Consider the following 24,346-nt stretch of genomic DNA (forward strand, 5'->3'; position numbering starts at 1 on the left):
GAAGAAAAATTAACCAATAACAGTGATACATTTTGGAAAAAAGGCACGCAATTTTTACAAAAATCTTAAAATCATAGAACTTTTAAAATGTCTCTTTTACATACCATATGAGAAGAGACGAGGTTCTAAAGTAATGCAGAAAGTATTTCCGTCTAACAATCCTATTTGAGATAGCACAGGCTGGTGTCGTAGATTGTGTTTTCGTAATGGAACATAATCAACGAGCAGTTCTTTATGTGGCTCAATAATATTAGTGATGGTTGTATTTCTAACTTCTGCAATTACTTTCAATGAATGCATAGCCTATAAATATTAAAACTGAATTAACTCCTATAAATATGTTTAGAAATTTAAACAAAACAGTTTAGAGGTTGTCAATGTTACTTAGATAATAAAAGCTAAGAATATATTTAAAATGAAAATTGCAAGTTACAATCTAAACAATCATCACACACAGTTTCTCAATAATCTAAGTTAAAATTTCACAAATTATCGAAAAAAAAAAATTTATTTCAGGAGTCCCCAAAAATAAAAAAAGCTGAGAATGTATTTTACAATTAAAAATCAATTAATTTTATGAAGAAAAAACGTAAATATTTCGATGATTTTCTTTCTCCATAAATGCAACAGCTAACTTTTTAATTTCATGCAATTAAACTAAATATAATTCAATGTCATGACAACTGTGTACCAAAATCAATTTATAAATTTTATTTTTTCTTCAACCACATCAAACATTAGTATTAACAATAATAGTATTTAATATTAATAATCAGTATTTAATTGTCATAAAAAATATTTTTTATGACTTGACACACATAAAGACTTGAAATAATTGAGCTACAAGTTACCAACTAATAATAGCCTCAAACAGTTTCTCAATGTTCTGAAATTAAAATTTCCCATATTCTTGTTAAAGCCTCCAAACATAATAAATACTAAGATTATATTTTCCCATCAAAAATCAAGTATAAAAGGATTTTCATCAATTAATCCACGTATGGGCAAATACCACTCACAAGCCAGCTCTTTCCTGTCTGAAAAAACTTTTTATGACTTGCCACAAATAAAAAATATATTTACATAATATTGACAATATTTATATCCTTATCAAATGATTGTCTGAGTCCCAAAAATATAATGCCAAACATATAGAAAATTAGAGATAATATATGATTGCACCATCTTATTTTCTACGAATCAACATGCATTTTCATCCATAAACCTTGTGAAGAATTTTATTAAAAATGGAAGCTAAGGGATGAGCATTTATCATTACTTTTCGAAATTTGAACAATGCAGTTCAAATTTTTTTTAAAAGAACTTTTGAAATAGCAATTGCAGTTTAATGCAAACATATTGCTATTTTTGCTGTAATATTTTTAAGTTTTTTGAAGTTTTAAATTATTATCATCCAATTTTCAAAGAATTTTGCTTACCATTGTATTAAGATAAACTAAACTATATTATGATAAACTAAATTTATTTATGTTTCTAATGTTAAAAATCTCTGGTCTTATAAACATTTTAGGGAAAAACAATTATGGTCCCTAAAATTTAAGTTGTAATTTTCTATACTCAGTTAAGCTGTAAGTTAAAAAAAAATTAAGTTTCTATATTCAGGGTTGTCAATCTCCTATAACAACCCTGAAGACAAATTTCTTTGATGTCTCGAAGTTTTTCAACTAATTCTTTGACTGATAAAAAAATTATTCTTCTTTTATAAATAGTATACCATATAAATTTATAAGGAAATCATATACGATAATTTAAATATTCGTTCATAAGATTTAATTTTTTACCTAATTAAAACTAAAGAAATAAATCTGTTATTAAAGTTATTGAAAAAGACATTAAAAATACTTACTTGATCTCTAACACATGTATTTGGTTGAGTCAGCTGTCGTACAAGTTCTTGAACAACTTCAATTATAGCTTTGTTTTGAGCTGCAACCATTTCTGCATCATCACCAGGAAAATGTTTACAGTAAGTAGTGAGCATCGTTTGTAAATTATTTCTAAACAAATAAAAATGTAGGAAAAAATTAATGAAGTAAAATCATTCCTCTTCTTTTTAAATAAGTAAGGAATAAAAGGATTTTCATTAGAACTAATAAGAAAGCATACCAGATGCAGTATTTTTGACACATTAGTTACTTTTTCAACCAATCAATTACAATTAAAAATAGGAAATATAGATGTGTCATGATATCCATTGAGTAATGAAATCATTTTTTTCTTTTTTTTTAGGTAATGCAAAATTTGAATTGATACTTTACACATTGAGCAGTTTTATTTTTAACTGAAGAAAGTAAAATTATTATATTAAAAAAAAAATTCACAATTTCTACTGTTTTCAAGTTCAGTTAACTCAAGACAATACATATGATAAAGAGAAATATTTGGTTGTTCTTGTAATCATTGTTTCAGAATGAAAAATTTGAAAAACTAGTTTGAAAGTATAATTTAAAATCATGTAAGTTTGGTGAGGGTATGTTGCACAGAACTCAAGGTAAAAATAACATGATAATTCATGCTCAAGTTGAAAGTAATGTAACAATGGTATAAACTAAACTGATATAAAACTATAGAGGTAAATATATACAAAAACAATATTGATTGGAGGATCAGGATAAATCTAAACAAAATATTAATAAGGAAATTAATACATCAGATATTACTTGATTAACTAAATAACTTTGAAAAACATTATAAAATTATTTTAAGCTCATAAAAATAAGTTATATTTTTATATCTCAAAAAATAAATTTGTCTATCTTACTTAGCAAGATCAACAGCACCACTTGAAACTTCACCAGTTAAATCCATCATTACAAAAAGTAATGCTTTGAGAAAACTATACATGTGGGCAAAAACCCATTTCTTATGACATTTTTCAAACAAGGTCTTTAATGCTATGCATCTGTAAAATACAATGGAGAAATATTAAGAAAATGACAGCATATTTTCCCTAAAACAAATATTCATATTTAAGTCCCAAACAGCATAATAAAGGTTAAATTTATAAAGGTTAAATTTGTATTTATTAATTTATTGAAGAAAAGAAGCTAAAGAAAGGACTATGAAGAAAAAAAACAGAGATAACATCAAGGATGATTTTCAAAATTGTTAGAAAAACTGAAGCTGTTCCATAAAGAAAAAATTATCAACAATACTTCTTGTATAATTATTCTTTTCAAAAATGTATTTGAAAGAAACAGAGTCCCATTTCAACCAACAAGAAAGGAAATTAATCTTTAAAAAACAGAATTTGGATGAAATGGAGTGGTGGGAGAATGGAAAGTGTCTTAAATTTTAAAAAAATAGTATTCTTAGCTTACAGCTCAAATATTTTTATTCTAAACATTTAAAAATATTGTCTTTTATTCTTTAATTTTTTTCAATTGAATTTCCTTTTGATGATGGATGGCATTGCAATCAAACATAATCTCTCTGATCTGAACACTTCCAAAGAGTTTTTGAGAATGAAAATTCAAAATTCATAAAAATTTTATTTTAGTTACTTATTTATTTTATTTTATTATTTTTTTTGAACACACATGCCTTACAGAAAGTTGTCACATTCTATTGGCAATCGAAATGGGCTACAGGTAGCATAGAACAGAACTCTCTACCTATGGCAACACTTAGCATGCTTTCACCAATAGCATGTGGAGAGTCATAGAAGAAAGAAGGATGCTAGTTTCTGTCTTGATTTTCAAATAGATTAAAATCTTTTACGTTAGGAAACTACATGGAACTGAAAACTACATTAAACATAGTTCTAAAAGAAAGCGTCATGGAAATTTTTAAAAATATTTTTAACAATTAAATACGAAAAATATTAGGATATGGATAAATATCTTAGTACATTCCCATACAACTGATAAGAGGAGGAGAGGGAAGGGAGAAAGGCCAAAGGCATGAAACTGATCTTCTCTCCAGATGGCGTATTTGAGCACTGCGATCGCCAATTTATGGTCCACATGCTAAATGTTAGCTATCCTTCAGATCGAGAGAAAAGAATTTTTTTTGCCAGAACAATTTCATTGAATACTGCTACTATACAGTTAAAAAATACATTGTTTTTTTTAGCGTAAAATTAATTTCTAGGAAATAGTTAACATAAATTAAATTCAAATACAAGAATAGTTAATTAAGTTCATAGATGCAGTAAAAAAGTGCCTAAATACACTTATTTACTTAGAAATATCAAAATGATATTTCTTTTAGGACAATAATATGCAAATAATCTTACCCGCCAAGTTTAGAATACCAAGCTCGTTCATAGCAAAGGGAACACATTTTTTCTTGTAAATATTCTAACACTGGTAAACAGCAAGCCTAAAAAACATTAAAAATTTTTTAAAGTTTTAAAACAAATAAAAAAAAATTTAAAAAAAAGCTAATATTTCTGAAAATTTTTAGAAATTACAAGGTATTGAAAATTTAATAAGTAACTTTGCGCAAAAAAATTTTATAAAATATACACACTTTAGTAGCTCATTAGATAAATAGTGCGTAACTGGTGATACACTAGTGCTACATGCAAGGCTCATAAAAGGTGTGCAAGAAGAATACAGAAACTTCTGAAAATTTTTTCAAAATATAAGTTGAAATAAAACTATTTGATCAATTTCTTTAGAAACAGGTCAAAAAACAATCATTTATCTGTTTGATCAGTAGTTAGTTGTAATTTTTGCTTAAAACAGAATTAAACTTTTTGGCAAAAGGTAAAAGAAAAAAATATCTTGCATTGTTCAAACAAACTCCAATTTTCGATCTGCTCATATCAACTTACTGACATAAAATAAAATTTTATAATTCATTCCGTATCACAAATTGGATACGGAAAAATATAATCATGAATTAATAAAAAAGCTGTTTCAAAAGAGATATTTTATTTGATATGCTTGCATGTAGATTTCAAATATTTGATTATTCATAATCAGTTACAGGTGGGGTTAAATCAGTTACAACAGGGATTAAAAATAAAACTTTTATTGCTCACCTTTTAAAAAAAATACATCTAGAAGTGTTATTTTTTTTAATAAAATTTTTCCGTTCTGTAGAAAGAAATTAGGAACAAGTGTGGCAATTATAATTGAATAGTAGTTTTTAGAGAAAATAAAGTATATTCAAAACTATTGTTATTAAGAAAATAAACAAATAATAAACTATTTCCTTTTACAATATAAAAAGTTTGAAAAATTTGAAAGGAACAATTTCAAAAAGCTTTTAATTTTTATTATGAAACTTTAATATATTATGCAACCAGTTTCTTCACATACATTTTCCAGAGTTGTACTAGATAGAAATTCAATTTTCATAAATTCAGTAGTCATTCAAAAACATTTTACAAAAATGTATTTTTTAAACTTTTGTCCAATTAAAAGAATAAAGTACAGCAAATATAATATAATTAGAGGAGAAAAAATAAACCATTTAGTTTTCAAATTTATTTTTATCAATACTCTGCATTAAAATTAAAAATTGCAAATTTAAGCTAGTTTGTCTTAATTTATTCCTTAAGAAGGTCTTTAACAAGGTTTGAAAAATGAAATCTGTGTAACATTATAAATGTACAGATAGTTTTGAACAAAAAAAAAATTAAATACTGGCTTTATGACTGAAAAAAATTAAAATTATGACTTTATTCATGTTGCCAAAAATAAAGTCATAATTAGTCAATATCACTGATTTACTAACAACAAAGTCAATTGGTTTAGCTGGTGCTTTAACCAATCAATAACTATTCAATACTTTATTCATAACAATTAGTAAAAACAAAATAAAAAGAAACTTACTCTTTGCTTTGTGCCAAGAAATATACTTGCAGTTTCAACAATAATACCTAAAGCATCATTGCCAGGTTTGCATAGCTCCTTTTCTTCATGACCCATAACAGCCGCAACAGCATCTATTATTACTAGAGGATCCATACCTTGAGGTTTAACATTCCTGGTATTACCTAGAACAAATGGACCTGCTTGCTGGCTAATTGCAACAAGCGTATAGTGACGAACAACAGTAACCATGAAACTTGAAACAATTTCTCGCAGCTCTTTAATAGCAGATGCAACTGAAATGAAGTAAAAGTTAGCAATGTGTGAAATACTAAAGAAAATTATTAGAATTGTAAACAATAGTGATTAAATTTACCAAACATGCCAGTAAGTGCCAGCTCGTGAATTTTTCTCGATTCTGAATCAGAGCACACGTAATTCAAACTTTCTGAAGATGGTATTTCTCCAGTTACAAAACTGGAAATACAATTACAAATGTTTTAAAAGAAAAAAGAAAATTAAACAACATTTTGAATAAAATTTATTTACAGAAAAAAGCATTTTAAATATATTTATTAATTTAAAATTTGTACTTGTTAACTTCAAGCAATGTCCTGAAAAGTTAAAATGCAGAAAAGTATCATGAATTTTGTTTAATAATAAGTAATAATAATTTTTTTAATAATAAATAATAATTTCTTTAATAATAAATAATAATTTCTTCTTTTAATAATGATATTAATTTCTTTAAAAATAAATTTTCTTTATTTTTTTTCTTTATTAGATATGAATCCAAATGACAATTCTAAAACAATAATGGTACAATATTTTTGCTTTTGTACTTATTGTAGCTTTTTTTTAGTTAAATAGATTTTTTCTGAAGATAAAATGTGATTTACACCACAGCTACAGTATTCTATATAAATAAAATGTGTGATAAAGAATTTGGAGCACCTAATTAAATATAAATTTTGTATCAAGAAAAAAGACCTGAAGAATGGAATTCAAATAATAAAAATTAATAACCACAACAACAACTCACAAAACAAGAATAATTTATAATTATTTGCATTCAACTGAAATTGAGTTATGATGAAAGAGTTATTTTTCAAATGCATAAATAACTCAGCAATTCAATAAGCTGAGAAATTTTTTCCCCCTTCCCTTAACTTTTCTAGTGATCTTTTAAAAGGTAAGTTTCCAATTTTTTCTGGGTATGGAACCCTAAATGACCAAACTTCTTAGGGCAGATATGTGATTTAATGCATAAAACTCAAACATATTAAATAAATATAGTTAATCATTCTGAAAATATTTAATGTGAGGAATGACATTAATTTTTTCATTGTTTTAACAATTAAAATAAGATAGTTTAATTTACAGATCGAGCAACACTGAGTTAAATTCTGAGTTTGTTTTTGGTAATATGTTAATGCTGAAAATTTGTAAACAAAAATAAATGAAATTATGGTTTTTGGTGAAACGAAAAAGAACTGTAATAAATGATGAAAATAGTTATCAGAGAAACATTTTTTTTATTGTTAAATTCGGTTGTTTTCTTTGATTGAAAGGTTTGATAGGGAATATTAAAGCAATTTTTTTTAAATGCTTATCTTTTTCCTCGTTTTTCAATGTATGGTTATCAGAATTTTTTAATTGTTTTTATCTTAATAGTACTATTTTTTTCAGTGACATTTCGCTTGGGTAATTTCGTTAAAAAAATATTAAATATATAGCCAATTTTTGATTTGATACAAATCAAAGGTTTAATCATATAGGTTTCCAAAATTATTACTAGTTAAAAATAAATCCTAATTTGGAACTTCTGTGACCCTTCCAACCTTATGATTTGGCAGAGCATTTTTTGAGAACTTTTGGGATAAAGCATCTCAGCAAATTGCGAACATCATGCATTGGCAATATATAGAACCTACAACAGACATTTCCAGATTGCTAGATAAGGCAAGGGTCACCATGGATTTGGGGGTCAAGAACCCTCCATTTTCATCTTAGGAACCTTTTTGAAAGAAGTCACAATAAATCCCTTCAGCACAAGGTCAAGATCATCTTTGTTGGTCAACTCAAATATCAGAGATACTAAGAACAAAATAACTCCCCAGATGATGAAGTAGGAATTCTTTAACTATATATTAAACAATAACTTCTCTGTGTTGACCAGGTTGAACATGAACTGTCATTGGCCTTTGAAGTACTTTCGACTTGTGTAAATTAAGTTATTTTTCTAAAACTTAGTGGTTATTGAAATAAGCTGCAATTACAAGTACAAGAATTTGTCGAATTCAATATTAGTAAAATGAATACTTTAGTACCACATTACAAACCTGGGATGTCCAAACAACTGAAAAATATTATGCTTGCTAACGTCAGATTCCATGTTAGCTGATAAGAAGCCCTTTATAATCTCCCAGCACTGCTTTCGATAAAATTCACTAGTGGCACTCGTCTTCAAAGCATTAAATGCTGTCTCAATTATCTGTTTGAGATTTTAAAGAAAAATCAAAAAATTCAAGTTATAGTAATATTTTAAGTATAATCAATAAAATTGTACAAACTTAAATTAGTTTTATTTAAGAAATTGATTTTTACCTTTCCAATAGGTAGCGAGATATTATTCTTGTGTTCTTGAAAATATACTGCTACACAAGGCCCAATACTTTCCCGAGATGAATACTCCAACTATTTAAACAAACAAAACAAAATAAATATTCCTCATAAAAAATATTTTAAATTTAAAAATAAATTGACTTAAAACAAGCATTAAATTAAAATTAAATTACTTTTATACATATTTTTGAAAATTTTAAAATTCAAACGAAGTAAGAAATGTTAAATACTTTACATGCAGATATTAACACCAATCATAGGGCCCAGAGTTTACAAATTATTGAATAGCAGTCTTATCGTTTTCTTTATTTTTATTTCAAAACTTGTATGCCATTGAGGCAGAATTTTCTCATTAAATTATCCTCACATCATCAGTTTGCGCTTTGCCATATATTTAGAGTATTGTAGATGTATCACTGTTGTAAATAGCCTATGGCGTAGTAGCTGGACTACAGCAATTTGAAATTGAATTTATTAAAATTATTAGGAACACGTTTGTACAGCAACTATACAGATACTCATATTCTTGCAGTATAAATCAAGACTTTACTGTATAACATATAAATGATATGATTTTGTAACAATATAATTTCAATATAGTGTGACTTTTTCATTTTTAACTTGAGAAGATATCCATCTTTGTATCAAACATTGAACGAGTCTTTGAATGAAACTGATATTGGTTTGGTAATAAGTACTACCTGAAGGAAGGAAAACCAGTTACTTTTTTTTACCCGTACTCGGGATACATATCAATCCATTTTTAATTAGTTTAAAATCAATTCCATTTTTGAGCTGATTTCTCAGACTCTCGTTCATTTAGATTTTCTAAGCAATTTGCTTTGGAACAGTTTTATGATGCCTGAAGCCATATCAATCTTTTTAACATTGTTACAGACAATCATTTTAAGCTTCTTGCCTTACCCTTTTGTATTATATATCACATATTTAAATTAACCATATTCAACGTTTTGCAAATTTTTACAATATTAACAATTTTTTCAATATTATTGACAATATTTTGTATTCTTTCAACAGTTGACTAAATTACTAACAATGCTTACTAGGCCTAAATAAATCTTTATGTTTATAAGTAAATTTTTATCCATTAAGTAGAATAAATTCTTTTATTAACCACTGCATAATTTTGTCAAAAACAATGGCACTGTTTATTTAACAATAAAATATGCCAAAATTTTAAGAAACTAATTTATGTTCTATTTCACATTGGAAAAAAAAATAAATCTTAAAGCTCAATTTTATTTAGATGTCATAAAAAATTTACTGGATGCCATAAATTTTTTTTTATCACATATAAGTTCAAAATTAGAATATTTGATAATTCAGGTACTTTTTTTTATTGTCACATGTAACATGTATGAAAATTTTTTATCTTTAAGAGTAATGCAAACTTTGAAATTAAAAAAGAAAATGAATATAAAAATAAAAATGATTCCAAATAATATTTACTCTTTGAGGTTCTACCATCATTTTACGATTTCCCCCTCCAAATTTACCCAAAACTCTGAATGCAACTTGCGCTACACTATCAGTAGGATTACGAAGAGTTCTCCAGAGAGCCTGCATCAATTCAGCTCTGACAGGTTGAATATGATCATACAAAAAGTCCGGTTGAAGATTATCTACGCACAGCTCTAATGTGCGCAGTCCCTAGAATTTAAGAGATAATGTAAATTCAAATAATGGTATTTTGAAAATACATAATAAATGATGTAATTGATATAGAATTTACCTGACTAACTAAAGTCTGAGAACCATTCAAAGCTGACACTAATGGATCCATTAACATAGGCAAATAAGGAAGTAAAGAACTAAGACGAACTGGTACAGTTAAGCATAATTCTACAAATAGATCTTTCATGTGCTGTTTATGCAAACCACTCTGCAAACTATTTAAACCTATTGAAAAAAATATTTTAAAGAAGAAAATTTGGTTATATTTTAAAAAACAATTCAAGATAAAAAATAAAAAAAATCTTCTTTGAAACGAGAGAAAATTTTATCTCTGTTGTCTAAAGAAAGAAAAATAGATTTACACCAAAAGTTATAGGGTTTCTTTGTTGCTAAGTTGAAATGATTTTTTAAAAAAATCTATAAGTGTCAGTACCTCGTCAATTAAAAACATAGTTAAAATTTTTTAAAGAGTAATTAAAATTTTAAGTAATTAATCAAATAAAACTGTTGTTTAATTATGCCACTCCATACAAATTCCATACACAAGCACAAAATAGTTGTTAATAACAGAAAATCTTGTGAAATGAGTGTTAGTTCATGCAATTGCCAATAAGTACTGAATGTTTTAGTCCAGAAATGCACCACTTATGATTTGAACTCCTTTTATTTCGGAAAATAGCTTTTTCACCCTGAGTTTAGATTTTACTCATTCTAATAACATAATAACACTAAAATTAATAAATTATATCGTACAAAAATCTTCTGAAGTTATTTCAAACAAAAAGTAAACCTACTGAAACATATAAAATAGGCTTTACTCTTATAATTTTTTTATTAGACTTAAACCTGCTTCTTTCTTTATTTTTTTTTTTGTCATGTTGTAAATTAGGAACTTAATTATAACCACATACTATAAAAGTAAATAACAGATCTAGTTCAGCTCTCTCAGAACACAATTTTTATTTGTAACCATTTTGCTTTGAAAGTTTTATTTATGATCGTGAGCTTAGTTTTTGCTGTTAAATATGATTTTCTAATTTATGATTTACTGTTAAATAAGAATTTGTGTAAATAATATTTAAAAAAATTCCAAAATTAAAAAAGATAAATTCATTAAAAAAAAAACTTACTTTGTCAAGTCTAATTACATTTATTGCATTTATCTAATACTGACTTAAAAACATTTTTTTCTTCTAAAAAAGTAATTTTTTTATTTTAATAAACTGCTTTTTAATATTATACTTGTTTAAATTTATTTATTGAAATAAAAATTTTTGTAATTAGTAAAAATATCAGTTAAGCACCAGTAAGACATTTTATTATGAAATGAAACCTAAAATCTTGTATTTTTACAATTACAGCTTTATATTACTTCAGTTGGCATAAAGTTTTTTTGTCCTGATAACAGAAAAAGATTGTTCATCCCTATTCTGGCAACACCACTGAATTTCACACCTGTGGCAAAAGAATGCCATTGTCCATTAAAAAAAATTAAATTAAAAAAACAAAAAAAAAACAAAGCATAAACACTAATTTGGAAGCAGGACACATTACAGCATAGGTGCCACTCTAAAGAGATTTCAAGACTGAACTTATTTTTTGATCAACTACAAGGATCTAGTGTTATTTAGCAGAATTTTTCAGAAATTTATAGTTCACTTTCCATGAGAATGGCTCTATTATATCAATGACTTTGATTATTTTTCTCTTAAAAAAACATTTATTTTCCATAAATTTATTAATTTATTTTTTACAGCAAAATAAATAAATAAATAAATAAAAAACTTTGTATGGTTGCCTTATAATTTTGCAATTTCTATGAAAATTTTTATACCAAATGCTAGTTACACCACCAACTATTTTCTTGGAGTCATTTATATTTTTACTTAATTTCTACCTCAGCACCATTAATGTTTTGCCCTAGTGCCCTAAAAGTGAACTGATAGAATAAAAACAAATTTTCTAAATAAAAGTGAGAAAATTTTTTTTATGAATTAATAAATAAAAACTTCTTTTGCTTACCTTGCAATAAATTTGGTAATAAAGGTAAGAATTCTTGATACAACAAATCATGACTGCCACCTCCTATAGATCGAAACAAAGCTCTCAAAAGAAGGAAATAATTATATGGTTCTTTAGCACTTAAAGCTAGCTCCATGGATCTATTTACTATTTGATGTAAATAGGGCTAGAAACAGTGGAAAAAGGGTTACTTTCACAATTAAAAACAACAACAAAAAGTATACTTAAAATATTTTTTAAATGTAAGTAAATATTAAAGAATATCAAAATTACTTTTAGCATTTCCTCATTTTCAGCAGGAAACAAAGACACTGATCCAAAAACCAGTTTAAAAAGCTTCAAGTACAAGTTAGATCTGTCCATATTCGCTGCAAAGAATATAAAATGTTAAGAAATAAGTTTTATTGTTTAAAAATAAAATTGGCAGAATAAGTTTCTTTAAACATGTAAAAAATATATTTGTTAATCACAAAACCATAGAAAATGCATTTTACAAAAAAATTTTTACTTAACAAATAAACATTGAACATGATGAAAATTTATCTTTTTGTTGTCTATCAGTACCAAAATGACAATTTTCTGTTTGAACATTACAGAAAATAACTAGTTATAAAAGAATTGAGTACATCTAAAAATTGTAGCACTTGTTCAATGACAATGCAGTTAATGCTAGATTGATAAGTGTTAAACGTTATGCATCATAATAAGTAAATATACAAGCATTTATCACTTTTAATGTAATTATTATTTTGTACATTGAAAATTCACCAGTACACTTTAAAAAAAATAAGTAAACTCATTTAATTTTGTGAGACACACATGTTAAAATAATTTATTGCAATAATAAAAGGGAAAAAAAATAAGAAGAAAAAGAATAAATAAAATTATTAGCAAAAGTTATCACAATAAATATCACTTACATCCCATTTCCTCCATTCTTTTTAGAAGATATTCTACTAGTATTGTAGCAAATATGGGTGAGGTGGCAGTATTAGCAAGAAAAGAGTTTGCTAGAATCTGAAATAAAGACATAATCTATCTTATCAAATTATCAAACCAAAAGAGTTTTAATATTTACAAAAATATTATGACTAGAGTTAAACACTTTTAACTGATTGACTGTTTTACATTTGAACAAGTCTACATAGAAATATCTTGTCAAGATACATTTTCTCATTTAATTAGAAAATAAAACAGCTTAAAGAATGTTTTTAGTCATTTGAAACATTTACTGTTACTTTTTTTCCATGTAGATTAATAATCTATACTTATAAAATAATAATTATTATGAATGCAATAAACATACTTGCAATGCAGGATTCTTGAAAATTCGTTCAACCATGTACTGAAACAATATAAAGTTTAAAATTATTACGAATAGTATTTAAATTGTAATAAATAGCATTGAAATATTATAAGTCATTTAAAGCTTACATGTATAGATGTTGAAAATACTTCTCGAAATGTTAATGGATGCATCATGGTATACTGAAATGAAATATTATTATAGACAATCTAAAATAATTTTTTTTAAATGAGTGATATATAGTAGAAGATCAATATAATTCAATTCTAAAAACCACAAATCACCATCGACTACATTATCTTTACAATCTTTAAAGTAAATCAAAACAGATAGGTAAATTTGTAGGATATTATTTCTAATTCTCTTGATAACCTTACATATTTTTGCAAAAGCAAATTTTTGTGTTTTTAAGTATTTTTATTTAAAAACTATTGTAAGACATTAATATTAATTTATCCTTTAATATTAATACGTTAATAATTTAAATTTAATGATGTGTGAATAAATCTATATAACACAAAATTCTATATAACCGAAAGTCTCAGCATTCAGTGCTTACATTATAAAGATCTTTTATTGTACATCTAGATTCTAAAAATATTTTTTTCACTTATAATTACTTATATTTAAAAAAAAATTTACAAAATTATTTAGAAATGACTTTAATCCTGTTGTTGGATATGAAGCAGAAAATTTTATCACTGACCTATTTTGACACTAGACCTATATTTTAGTTTGTAAATAATTTTAGTAAGCAAATATATCTAAAAATCTCACAAAAATTTGCTTGAATATTTCTTTTAATCGAAAATGTTTAAGATTTAATATTCAATTTTGCAAGATTAAATATAATTTGAAAAGAAACTGATTCAGAAATTGGGAAAAATTAACAAAAATTACATACACTATGGTTGAGCTTAAGAAAATTTTTTTTAATTCCCCTACACCAATCAAGGCAGCACAAAAAACTCTGTCAAAGTTGAATTAAAAACACATGAGTCTTCTTCAGCTCGACACCAAATATTGACACAAACACAAAATAAAAGATCGCTTTCTATATCAGTTATCTTTATAACTCTCCCCCACCCTATCTTAACTGAAGGTGAGATAGTACTAAGGAAAGATATAAAGCTGTCATACCACTCCAGCAAGATGTTCTAAAACTTCCTTTTCTTCCTTGGAGCGAACAGTTTGTATGCTGAAAAAAATTATTCAAACACTGATGAATAAAATAATAGTAGTAATTCACAGTATTACAATTAAAGTGGAGAAACAGACTAGCAATATTTAAAAACAACATATGTAACACAATAATTATGTACTAATAAAATAATTACAATACTAAACAAGACTTTTTTTGTTGATTAAAAGGCAGATTAACCATAGGAGATAATAGAATGGAAATTAGCAAAATAAAAAAAATTAAATATGTAGGCAAATGTAACTATATGAAAATTTTCCGTTTAAAAAAAATTAATTAAAACTGACTTCATTCCCACAATAAATTTTCATTAGCAATATACCACATATATATTAAAATCACACAGATCATGGGTAAGAGTTCCCTTGCTGTCAGACTAACAGTGGGATTTATGTGGTTTTCCTTTCCATGTAATGCAAATGCTGGTTAGTTCCTTCAAAAAGTTCTCCTAGAAGGCATAAACTACTTGATACTGATTATAATACTTGTCTTCTGGATTGGGTTCAAAATAACAAGGTTACATAGCCGAACATTAATAGTCGCAAACTCAAAATTGGGTGGGCTGTTCAATGACAGTTATAAAAAAAAAGTGCATTGAATTCTAAAGTGAAATACAGGGCATTACAATGAGCAAAAGTGGGATGCTCTGAAGAAAAGGACATAAGTAAAAATGAGGTTATTCTATGAGCAAACGTATTGATGGTCTAAATTATATGGCAGAAAAATTAATTTAAAATAAGAGCAGTATTCAGATTGACACAATACTTACGTCATTGGTCGCTGTTGAACAGCTTGTCCAGGAGTAGGGACTGTTAACGTATAAATATCCAAAGTTTGTAGAGCATACTTGATCAATCTAATAAAAACTAGAGTTTCTTTAGGTTGGTACTGCTTACTTGGATTAGTGTTTGAATCTGAAACAATTTAAATAAAAGAACAAAATTAAATGTATAATTTGATAGGAAACACCTATTAAAAAAATAGTAATGGCAAGTTAAATATTTAGACAAAAATAGCATTTAAATTGTAAAGAAATAGCATGAAACACAAAAAATAATGTAGTGTGTTTTTTTTTAAAATTTTTATAATAATAAAGGAGAAATAACTCAAATTTTATGAGGATAGCACGATAGAAGAAACACGAACAACATTCACTTTTTCTTGAAGAAGAATGTAATCTCAGAAATTTTTCTTATAATTTCGAAAACTATATAATTTTTACCAGAGGAATATATTACTATCAAATTTTATACTTACACCCTATGGTGACAGCAGAAGCTACAACAGGCATTGCAACATAGTACAAAAAAAATTGTAAAAAGAGTAAAAAAGTATGCCACTAGTTATTTGCTATGTTTTTTATGGGTTACAACAGCAACCAGCAAAAATAAAGGAAAAAAAACTATAGTCTAGACGAGATTTTGATAAAATCATAGAGACATGCAATTTTAATGGTATTAATATAGAAAAAGGGACGATTCTGGCCATATTTTTTCAGGGTTAATAACAAAAATTAAAAAAACTAATTTTCCAAAGTAATTTGTATAAATAGTTTCGATAAAATATGCTTTAATGCAATTCCAATTAAGCATGTACATTGAGGAATATGTAAAACAGTTTGAAATATCGCTTTAGTATTAAAATTAATATAAATCTTCTAAAGCATTAAAATAAGCCAAATATATATTAAAAATGTAAAGAAAATTACATATAAAGGTTTATATCCATTAATGAGAATAATTTTGAGAATTAATAAATTAATGAGATAAATTTTAAATTTTTAAAAAGATTATAATAAATTAAGAAACAATTCTGTTAAACATGACATGCATTTCATGATAAACAGAACAATACAATTAAAAAAAAGACATAAAAATCACTTGAAAAAAATATTTAACTTTAAAAAAAAAAATTCAATTTTAAGTACTATTTTTAATATTAAATTCACATCACACAGAATATAAGCTAGCTTAAAATTTCACCAAAAAAATATTTTTTCGAAAATAATCATATAATAGAAAGTTTAAATATACCAATAAATTAAGATATAAATAAATTACTGCTTTTGAAACTGTCATGCAATTTGAAAGTTTAATATTGATAATAAAATTAATAGGAAAATTAAGAAAAAAATTCATAAACACTCATTTGCTGTTTCAAAAAGTCAAATAATTCATAAAAATTTGTGATGTAATACAAAATGTTAAATACCTAAATCTAAAATTATGCTTTACTTTGAAAAGGTAGCCAAGAAAAGTTATAATTGTATTTACTTTATTAAAATATTCTCTGAACATCAATAAATAAATAAATTTAAAAGCTTAATAACTTCTGGACACAAGAAAAAAAAATTTAACTCAAACTAAAAAACATAAAAAGGCTATATGCCTTATACCTCATACCTTTAAAGATATACATGCCTATATACAGTGGGGCATCGTTTATACGACGATCATTTATACAACGTTTACATTTATACGACGTTTTAGTGTGGTCCCAAATCATTCCTATTCATTTTAATGTAAAAATATATCATTTATAGGACGCACGGAATCGGTTATACGTCGGTTTTTAGATTTTGTTCACGTTTATTTAATTTTTTCTTGTGTATTTTAAAAAAGGGCGTAATTTGCCAACATGAAAGATACAGAAAAGGGTGCCAACAAGAATGCTTGGATGACGATCGTAATTTTTACTAGATGACTGAAAAAACTAGACAATGTTATGAAGAGGCAAAAACGAAAAATTTTGCTATTCATCACCAATGCCCAGTACACCCATCGATACTAATTATTTTGGAAAATGCAAAAGCTCTCTTTTTTCCTGCAAATTGCACAAGTGCGCTTCAGCCATTAGATTTGGCCGTGATTAGAAATCTAAAATTGCATCATAGAAAGCAGTAAGTTCAACTCGCTATTCAAAGCATTGTAGAGACTAATAGCAAGAAAATATAATTAAAGGTAACATACATTCAAATTGCTCACTGAAATTTTTTTTTCTTTGGTTACTTGTTTGTTTTGCTTTGTCTAATTTAGAAATTTATGTAAATCAGCACGTTAAACATTAAAATTAACTGAAAACAGAGTTAGTTTCAGTTTTAGAAGTAAAAATCTATTATACGACCTAATCGTTTATACGACGTTTTTCATTGGTCCCTTCGGCGTCATATAAACGATGCTCCACTGTACCTTTAAATGTGATACTTAAAAATAATTTATATCTATTTAATTCAAAAAATATCTCTGAGTTTCTGATACACTTTAAGAACTGTGCCAAAAAATAGATAGGGAAACAAATGGACTAAGTTCTTAAAAATTTATAGTTTTTAGTATCACCACATTTTAAATTCTGTTTATTTTTACTATCAAAAAGATAACGCAAGTAGGAAAAAATATCATTCCAAGCAGTACCTTACTAGGGTCATTTTCACATAGGAAAAGAATACTTCCTTTATTGTTAAATAAGGGATAATTATTTTGAACACAACTTCCTTATTTATTAAATAACTAAAAAATATTTTAGAATAATTTTTGTTTAACTTTATTTAAATAAATGTAGCAAAAACTGACTTGCTACTGAAAGTAATTATATTCAACGGAACCTTAATTACCTTCACCTTAACTCATTTGACCATAATTATTTTTTCAATGAATGAAAAAAAAAAGATATTCCAAAATACTAATTCGATATTTAATATAAATTCGAAAATTAAATTTACATAATTCTCTGATGGTTAACATGAAACCCTTTTTTTGTCCTACAAAGACCTTTAGCGCTAGACGACTGACCTGAAGTTCACTGATTGCTGTTATAATTTTTGCATTATAAATTCATTTAAAATTCAATTCAGTGTGGGGATAAGCTAATGACAATGTCAACTGTAAGGTAACCCTAGATAGAATTGAGTTAACATGTCTTATATACTAGTGAATTGAAATTGAATGATTGTAGTGGTAGCTACGCTATAATACTCCCTCACCAGAATTTTATCTGATATAGAATTCAATGAATGGACAAAGCTAGTTGATTCATTGCTGTTTTGCCACAGACCAGGAGAGTTGTATTAAAATCACAGTTGTTAGAGCAGTCACTCTTGTCTTGCAATTAGCAGTCGAGTGTGTATGGGCTGCTGTTTGTGAGTGATCAAGGCAGTGTAGCAACAGAGTGAGGAAAACAATGTCCCAGTCGCAAATAGCAAGTCAACTGTTCACAGTGTTCCATCCATCAAAGAAGGCGTGTTCATATCAAATCGGGCATTTCTGTTAAGGTAGGTGTGTTCAGATCAAGTCCAAAAGTCACCAATGTAGAGCTAGGCTACTGACAATGTTAACCGTTATCTATCCAAAGATACCTCCAGATAGAATCGAGTTAACAAGTCTTATATACAAGTGAATTGGAATTGAATAATTGTAGTGGTAGCTATGCTACACCAGATAATAAAGCTTGTAAGAAAAGAAATAATTAAAATATAGATGAAAAAAATCTAGGTACTTTGAATAAATATTTTTTCATAACTATGGTTAATGTTTTTAAACCTCAATACATACCTTTCAACTACTACAGAATCTCCATAGTTTTAGAATACATTTTTCCTAGTGGTGTCAATGGTAATGAGTTACAAGTTTAATAAATTAAAATTCCAAGAATTTATCCCCATTTCATATAAATAATTTAAATGGATATATTAAAGCTCATATAAAAAAATGGTTGTGCTCTAAAGTTATGGTAAAAGTTTTATAAAAATTTTATTTGCTTTAAATTTTTTTATTTAGTTCACTAAAATTGATAAATATATTTTGTACAATATTTAAATGTTAGAGGGTATGTCATTATAACAGAAAAATCAAATAATATAGATACTTTGCAAGTGAAAAAAAAAATCGCATTTTTAAACACTTAATTTTAAGTTATGGATATGCCTATAGTCATATTAAAACAAAATTTTCTAGGAAGGTGTAAATAAAGCTTACCGCCAGAAAACTTGCAAGCCGTAATTCCCCAAGTAACAGTTTTCGCTGCACATACTAAAGTTTTGACTAAGCTTCTACATTCTGCTATGTTATAATTAGCTGCCTGAGAAGCAGGAAAACCAAATTTTGTCTGAAATTAAAGAAAACTATTAGAAAATATATTCATTTAAAACAAGAAAACATTTCAATAATATTAAAAAAAATTACTTACAAGATAACAATTTTTTAATAGTTAATAAATAATAATTTAATAAAATGTACAGAAGCTTTCACATGTTTATGTGACTACAGCGCTTTTAACACCTTAATGGTAGACTTTTTTTGCATACCCGTTTCCTTATTTCAAAGAATGAATAAAAATATAAGTTTCTAGATGCATTCTTTAAATCTATTGCAACATTTTCCAACAAATTATTAAGAAATTACTCTTATAGAAACTATACTTTGCTTCATTTTATTTAAACTTATACTTATGAACCTAAAACTTAGGAGCCCTGTTAAGACATATATGGATGGGTACACGTACAATTAATGTCTAGGAACAAAAATTATTAAAATATTCTTAAAGTTGATTGTAAAACTATTATTGATGGTATAAAATCTTTTACACACAATGTATAAAATATTATATGCTAAAAATTAGGAAGAAAAAGATACCTTAAATATTTGAGCCTGCTTTTGAAATACTGTTGTTTCAAAATTCTAGGGTAGAAACTTTTGTTTGAATGCAGAGTGAAAAATTTATGATTCTGCATCTCAGGAAGAGTCAGGGAAAGATGCAAACACTGCATCATTCCCTGACTCTTTTCTCTCTAAATAAAATTCCCACACATTTCCAGGTCTTCCTTATCCAGTGAAAAACCTTGATATTTTGAAGAACAAAAACACAAAAGCACATGCAAGCATTTCTAATTATTTAATTATTAGAAAATGCTGTTCTGATTCTACCTCATTTATTTTTTTGTTACAGAAACACTTATAAAAACATAACACAAATCAGTACTCTTAATTTCGATAATTCTCAAAAATTCAACAATGTTACTACAGAATTTTAACAAAAAAAAAAAAAAAAAACAGACATTGGATTTATTTACTTTGGCCCTTATTGGCCATTTAGTGATAGCCCAATTTGAAATAGCCCAATTTGAATAGTGATAGCCCAATAGAAATTATTTGGTTTCTAGGTTTGTTGTATTTGTCCATCTATTTTTTCCCCTCTAAATCAAATTCCCAGACAATTAAAGGTTTTTCTTAGCCTATAAGAATTTTGATATTTTAAAGCAGGGATGGGCAAACTACGGCCCGCGGGCCAAATGTGGCCCGCCGGAAGGTTTTATCCGGCCCACGGATAGAATTTTAACTTGCCGATGCGTTACGAATATAAATAATATACAGTATACATCCATTTTATATTCGAAGATACAGAATGGCATTTTTCACAGATCTTCTTTATCTTATGAACAACTTGAATGTTAAGATGCAAGTGAAAAATCAATTCATTGATGATATCTGGGCCCATCTCAAAGCTTTTAAACTGAAGCTTAATTTGTTTGCCGGGCAGCTAGCAAAGAACGGCTTGTCTCATTTCTCGAGGTTAAATTCAATACAGTAAATAAGGAAAAGCTTAAGAATTATGAAGATAACTTGAAAAAACTATATTTTTAGTTTCAGTTATCAATATTTCAGTGGCATTCAAACAGAATTAGATATTTTTACCATGCCTTTTAATGTAAATTGTGAAACAGCGAGGTCGGATTTGCAGCTTGAATTCATTGAGTTGAAATCTAACAATCATCTCAAGCAGCTGTTTCTAAATGTGCCAAAGTTTGAGTTTTACAAATCATTACCAAAAGCTAGTTTCCCAAATTTTATATCTCAAGCCCAGAAAATAAGTGTTATGTTTTATATGTGAACAAGTGTTTTCAACTGCGAACCTTAGAAAAAATAATTTCAGAAGTAGACTAACAGACAAACATTTAGTCTTGTTCCTGAAAATAAGTACATCTTAACTTGTATATTGTTTCTTTAAAACTTGTATATTGTTTCTTTATTTTAGAAATTTTTACATTGCCCACCAAACTTTTCTTTTTCGATTTTTGGCCATCGACCTAAAAAGTTTGCCCATACCTGTTTTAAAGGATAAAAATATAAAAGCATATGGAAGTACAATTGAACCTCTGAATAGCAAACTGTCTAAAAACCTAGCAAAGAGTCTACTATAAACAAAAGTTCACTATATCCAAATTCTTTGAAAAATTATTTTTTAGCATATGACAATAGTATGGTTGGAGTTCATGATTATGATAGTAAATTATTTATTTATAAATTAAGTCCTTAAACATTTAATAAATTAAATATTAAAAAAATATATATAAAATTTTTTTTATATTCTATGGAAGAAATTAGTACTTCTCAATTGACTACAATTCAATATTAAATAGAATTTACCACTTTTCCTAACAACAATTATTAAAGAACCTAGTATTTTCTAATTCTCATTTTTTGCAGGAAAAAAATTCAAAACATTTAATGACAATTTTACTTTTGAGATAAAAAATGCCAAAATTTCTTATCCTACTACAACATATAGGGGAGGTAAGAAGAGGGACATGCTGCTTAACAACTTGTTTACCCTAGTTTTAAAGCAAAAAGCATGCAAGAATAAGATTTGACATAATGTAAAAAAATGCAGTCACTTGCAATTGCAATTCCTGCAAATTTAAAGTTAGAGAAATAAAAAGGAAAAATGAGAATCTGAAATGAGATCACACTATAAACGAACTACAAATATTTCAGCTGTCCACAATAAACATGCAAAATAATGTTAAATGGGAGTTAACTACAACTGAGTGTTCTCTATATTCCGCATTCATTGTAACGGGGTTCAACTGCATTAATTATATGAAAATGCAGTTCTGATTTATTTTTCAAAAAGTAACTATAACAGTAATGATAAAAACCTTAAAATGCCTAAATGCAACTGCTTCCTCGAATCTTACTTTTTCATCTCGTCCGTCTAATAGACCACCTGAATGGAAAACACTCTTGGGCTCTTCTTTAACTTCAGTCTTTACTTCAACTCCACCTGGGAGGACTCCAGGAGCAAAACTAAGTGGATTAACATGTGGTGTGGTGATATGCTGAGCTGCAGGTACGGAAGGTGTCACATTTGAAAGGGAAGAACTTGAAGAAGCAACTATGGCACTTGGAGGGGCAGAGTGTGAGGCAGAAATGGCCAAGGTTTGAGGTTTTAAAGGTTGAGCACTAAAATTCAGAAAAATATATAATAAAATTAAATATTTCAATGCTTTCAAAAATGTAAATATTTTCATGCATTAACTTTAAAAATCAATGATTTTATTATATTTTTATTTTAATAAATGTAACATTAAGTATGTTGTAAATGATTTTAAAATCCTACGACAGGTATTTACTTCTTCAGACTTTCAATTATAAATTTAGAAAAAGACCATTTTATTAGAGCACAGCATATTTGTGCATTGAAAATATAGAAGATACCCCAGGAACAGTATAGATATGTACTAACAGGGATAGTTTTCCCATCCACAAAGCTTGATGAGATAATAAGAGAGGAATAAAAGGAACAGTTCTTGAGAATCTTCAGTTTTAACTAACTAATAGTGACTATAAAAAAAAGTTTATTTAACCTAAAAAAGTTGTAAGGTAGGAATCTTTTTTACAGGGAAAAATAATAAATGAAATGAGATATTTGTACACCATTTATTTTTTATTTTTAATCTTTGACACTAGAAAACCAGAAACAAATGCCTGCAAAATAAATACTAATTAAATTTAAAAATTTGTCTAGAATTTAAAGATTGATACGTATAAAATTCATTTCGAGAACGAAAAAAAAGCTTGGTGCATAGGTGTTTAACATTGAAATTGTTCGTTATGTTTGCACTTTGTTTGCTGGCAATAATATATGATAGAAATTTATTTACATTAAAAAAATTAAATAAAACGAATGCCTCTTAATAAAGTAAAAGTTTCATTCTTTATGTTTTAATTATAAATATGTGTGACAAGAATGATTTCTAAAATGCATTTGCAGTTATCAGCACTGAACAGATACAAATTTTTTAAGACAATATTTAGTTTTGAAAATATCTTTCAAATTCTTTTTTTTTCTACTCTAAATGATTAATACTAGTCGATAGATGTAAAAAACAGTGGATAATTTTTTTTTTCTTTTTTCAAGGCGATTCCACATTTTCAAGTTTTATTGTGAATACAAGCACTATAAGCAACCATATATATTTAAACAGAAAGTAAATGTATGCTTACGCTTTTTTCTGTAGGACAGGCAATTGTAGCTTTGCAATAGTTTTAAATTTTAGAACCAAAACTTCAAGCATCCTCATTAACAGCTCACGGCCCTAAATAAAGAATAAAAAAATTTTTCAAAATATAATAAACATCATAGATGACTTTTTACTGCTTTATGCATATTATACTAGAGCTAATTTTGCTACAAATATTATTCTCATGGAAATTACTAATTTGCCAAAAATAAATAAAAATTCTTGAAAATTTCTGCAATAGACTTAATAGTTATAATGCCATGAATTATTAACTAGTTATAATACCATGACATAATCTGAACTGAAATACACTTTAAGAATAGTTAAGGTGTAAAAATAGTTGAAACTCATAGCTAGAAGAATATAATGTGAAAAATAAATGGCTGAAAGTATAAGGCTTTGATATGCTGCCAGAT

At 26.7% G+C, this 24,346-nt stretch overlaps 1 protein-coding gene across 3 annotated transcripts in view; it reads right to left on the reverse strand.

Moving 5' to 3' along the window:
- Nipped-A (Transcription-associated protein Nipped-A) overlaps positions 1 to 24,346 on the reverse strand; it is a 103,141-nt gene that overhangs the window by 57,393 nt on the left and 21,402 nt on the right. For 2 of the 3 annotated variants that reach the window (XM_043043107.3, XM_087165943.1), the window contains exons 13-32: positions 23,914 to 24,005; positions 22,566 to 22,869; positions 19,606 to 19,735; positions 15,405 to 15,549; positions 14,575 to 14,632; positions 13,563 to 13,616; positions 13,435 to 13,473; positions 13,049 to 13,145; positions 12,402 to 12,496; positions 12,129 to 12,294; positions 10,165 to 10,331; positions 9,882 to 10,082; positions 8,394 to 8,483; positions 8,129 to 8,280; positions 6,163 to 6,263; positions 5,808 to 6,082; positions 4,259 to 4,344; positions 2,783 to 2,923; positions 1,868 to 2,018; positions 105 to 303 (exon numbers count right to left, since the gene is read on the reverse strand). In XM_043043107.3, coding sequence (XP_042899041.1) covers positions 105 to 303; positions 1,868 to 2,018; positions 2,783 to 2,923; positions 4,259 to 4,344; positions 5,808 to 6,082; positions 6,163 to 6,263; positions 8,129 to 8,280; positions 8,394 to 8,483; positions 9,882 to 10,082; positions 10,165 to 10,331; positions 12,129 to 12,294; positions 12,402 to 12,496; positions 13,049 to 13,145; positions 13,435 to 13,473; positions 13,563 to 13,616; positions 14,575 to 14,632; positions 15,405 to 15,549; positions 19,606 to 19,735; positions 22,566 to 22,869; positions 23,914 to 24,005 — 2,743 coding nt within the window. The remainder of the gene's footprint in view (positions 1 to 104; positions 304 to 1,867; positions 2,019 to 2,782; positions 2,924 to 4,258; positions 4,345 to 5,807; positions 6,083 to 6,162; positions 6,264 to 8,128; positions 8,281 to 8,393; positions 8,484 to 9,881; positions 10,083 to 10,164; positions 10,332 to 12,128; positions 12,295 to 12,401; positions 12,497 to 13,048; positions 13,146 to 13,434; positions 13,474 to 13,562; positions 13,617 to 14,574; positions 14,633 to 15,404; positions 15,550 to 19,605; positions 19,736 to 22,565; positions 22,870 to 23,913; positions 24,006 to 24,346) is intronic. The other variant, XM_043043108.3, reaches the window with a different exon arrangement.

Source organism: Parasteatoda tepidariorum, chromosome 6 (genome assembly GCF_982258835.1).
Source record: "Parasteatoda tepidariorum strain Cologne lab strain chromosome 6, Ptep-v5.0, whole genome shotgun sequence".
In the NCBI taxonomy this organism is placed as follows: domain Eukaryota; kingdom Metazoa; phylum Arthropoda; class Arachnida; order Araneae; family Theridiidae; genus Parasteatoda; species Parasteatoda tepidariorum.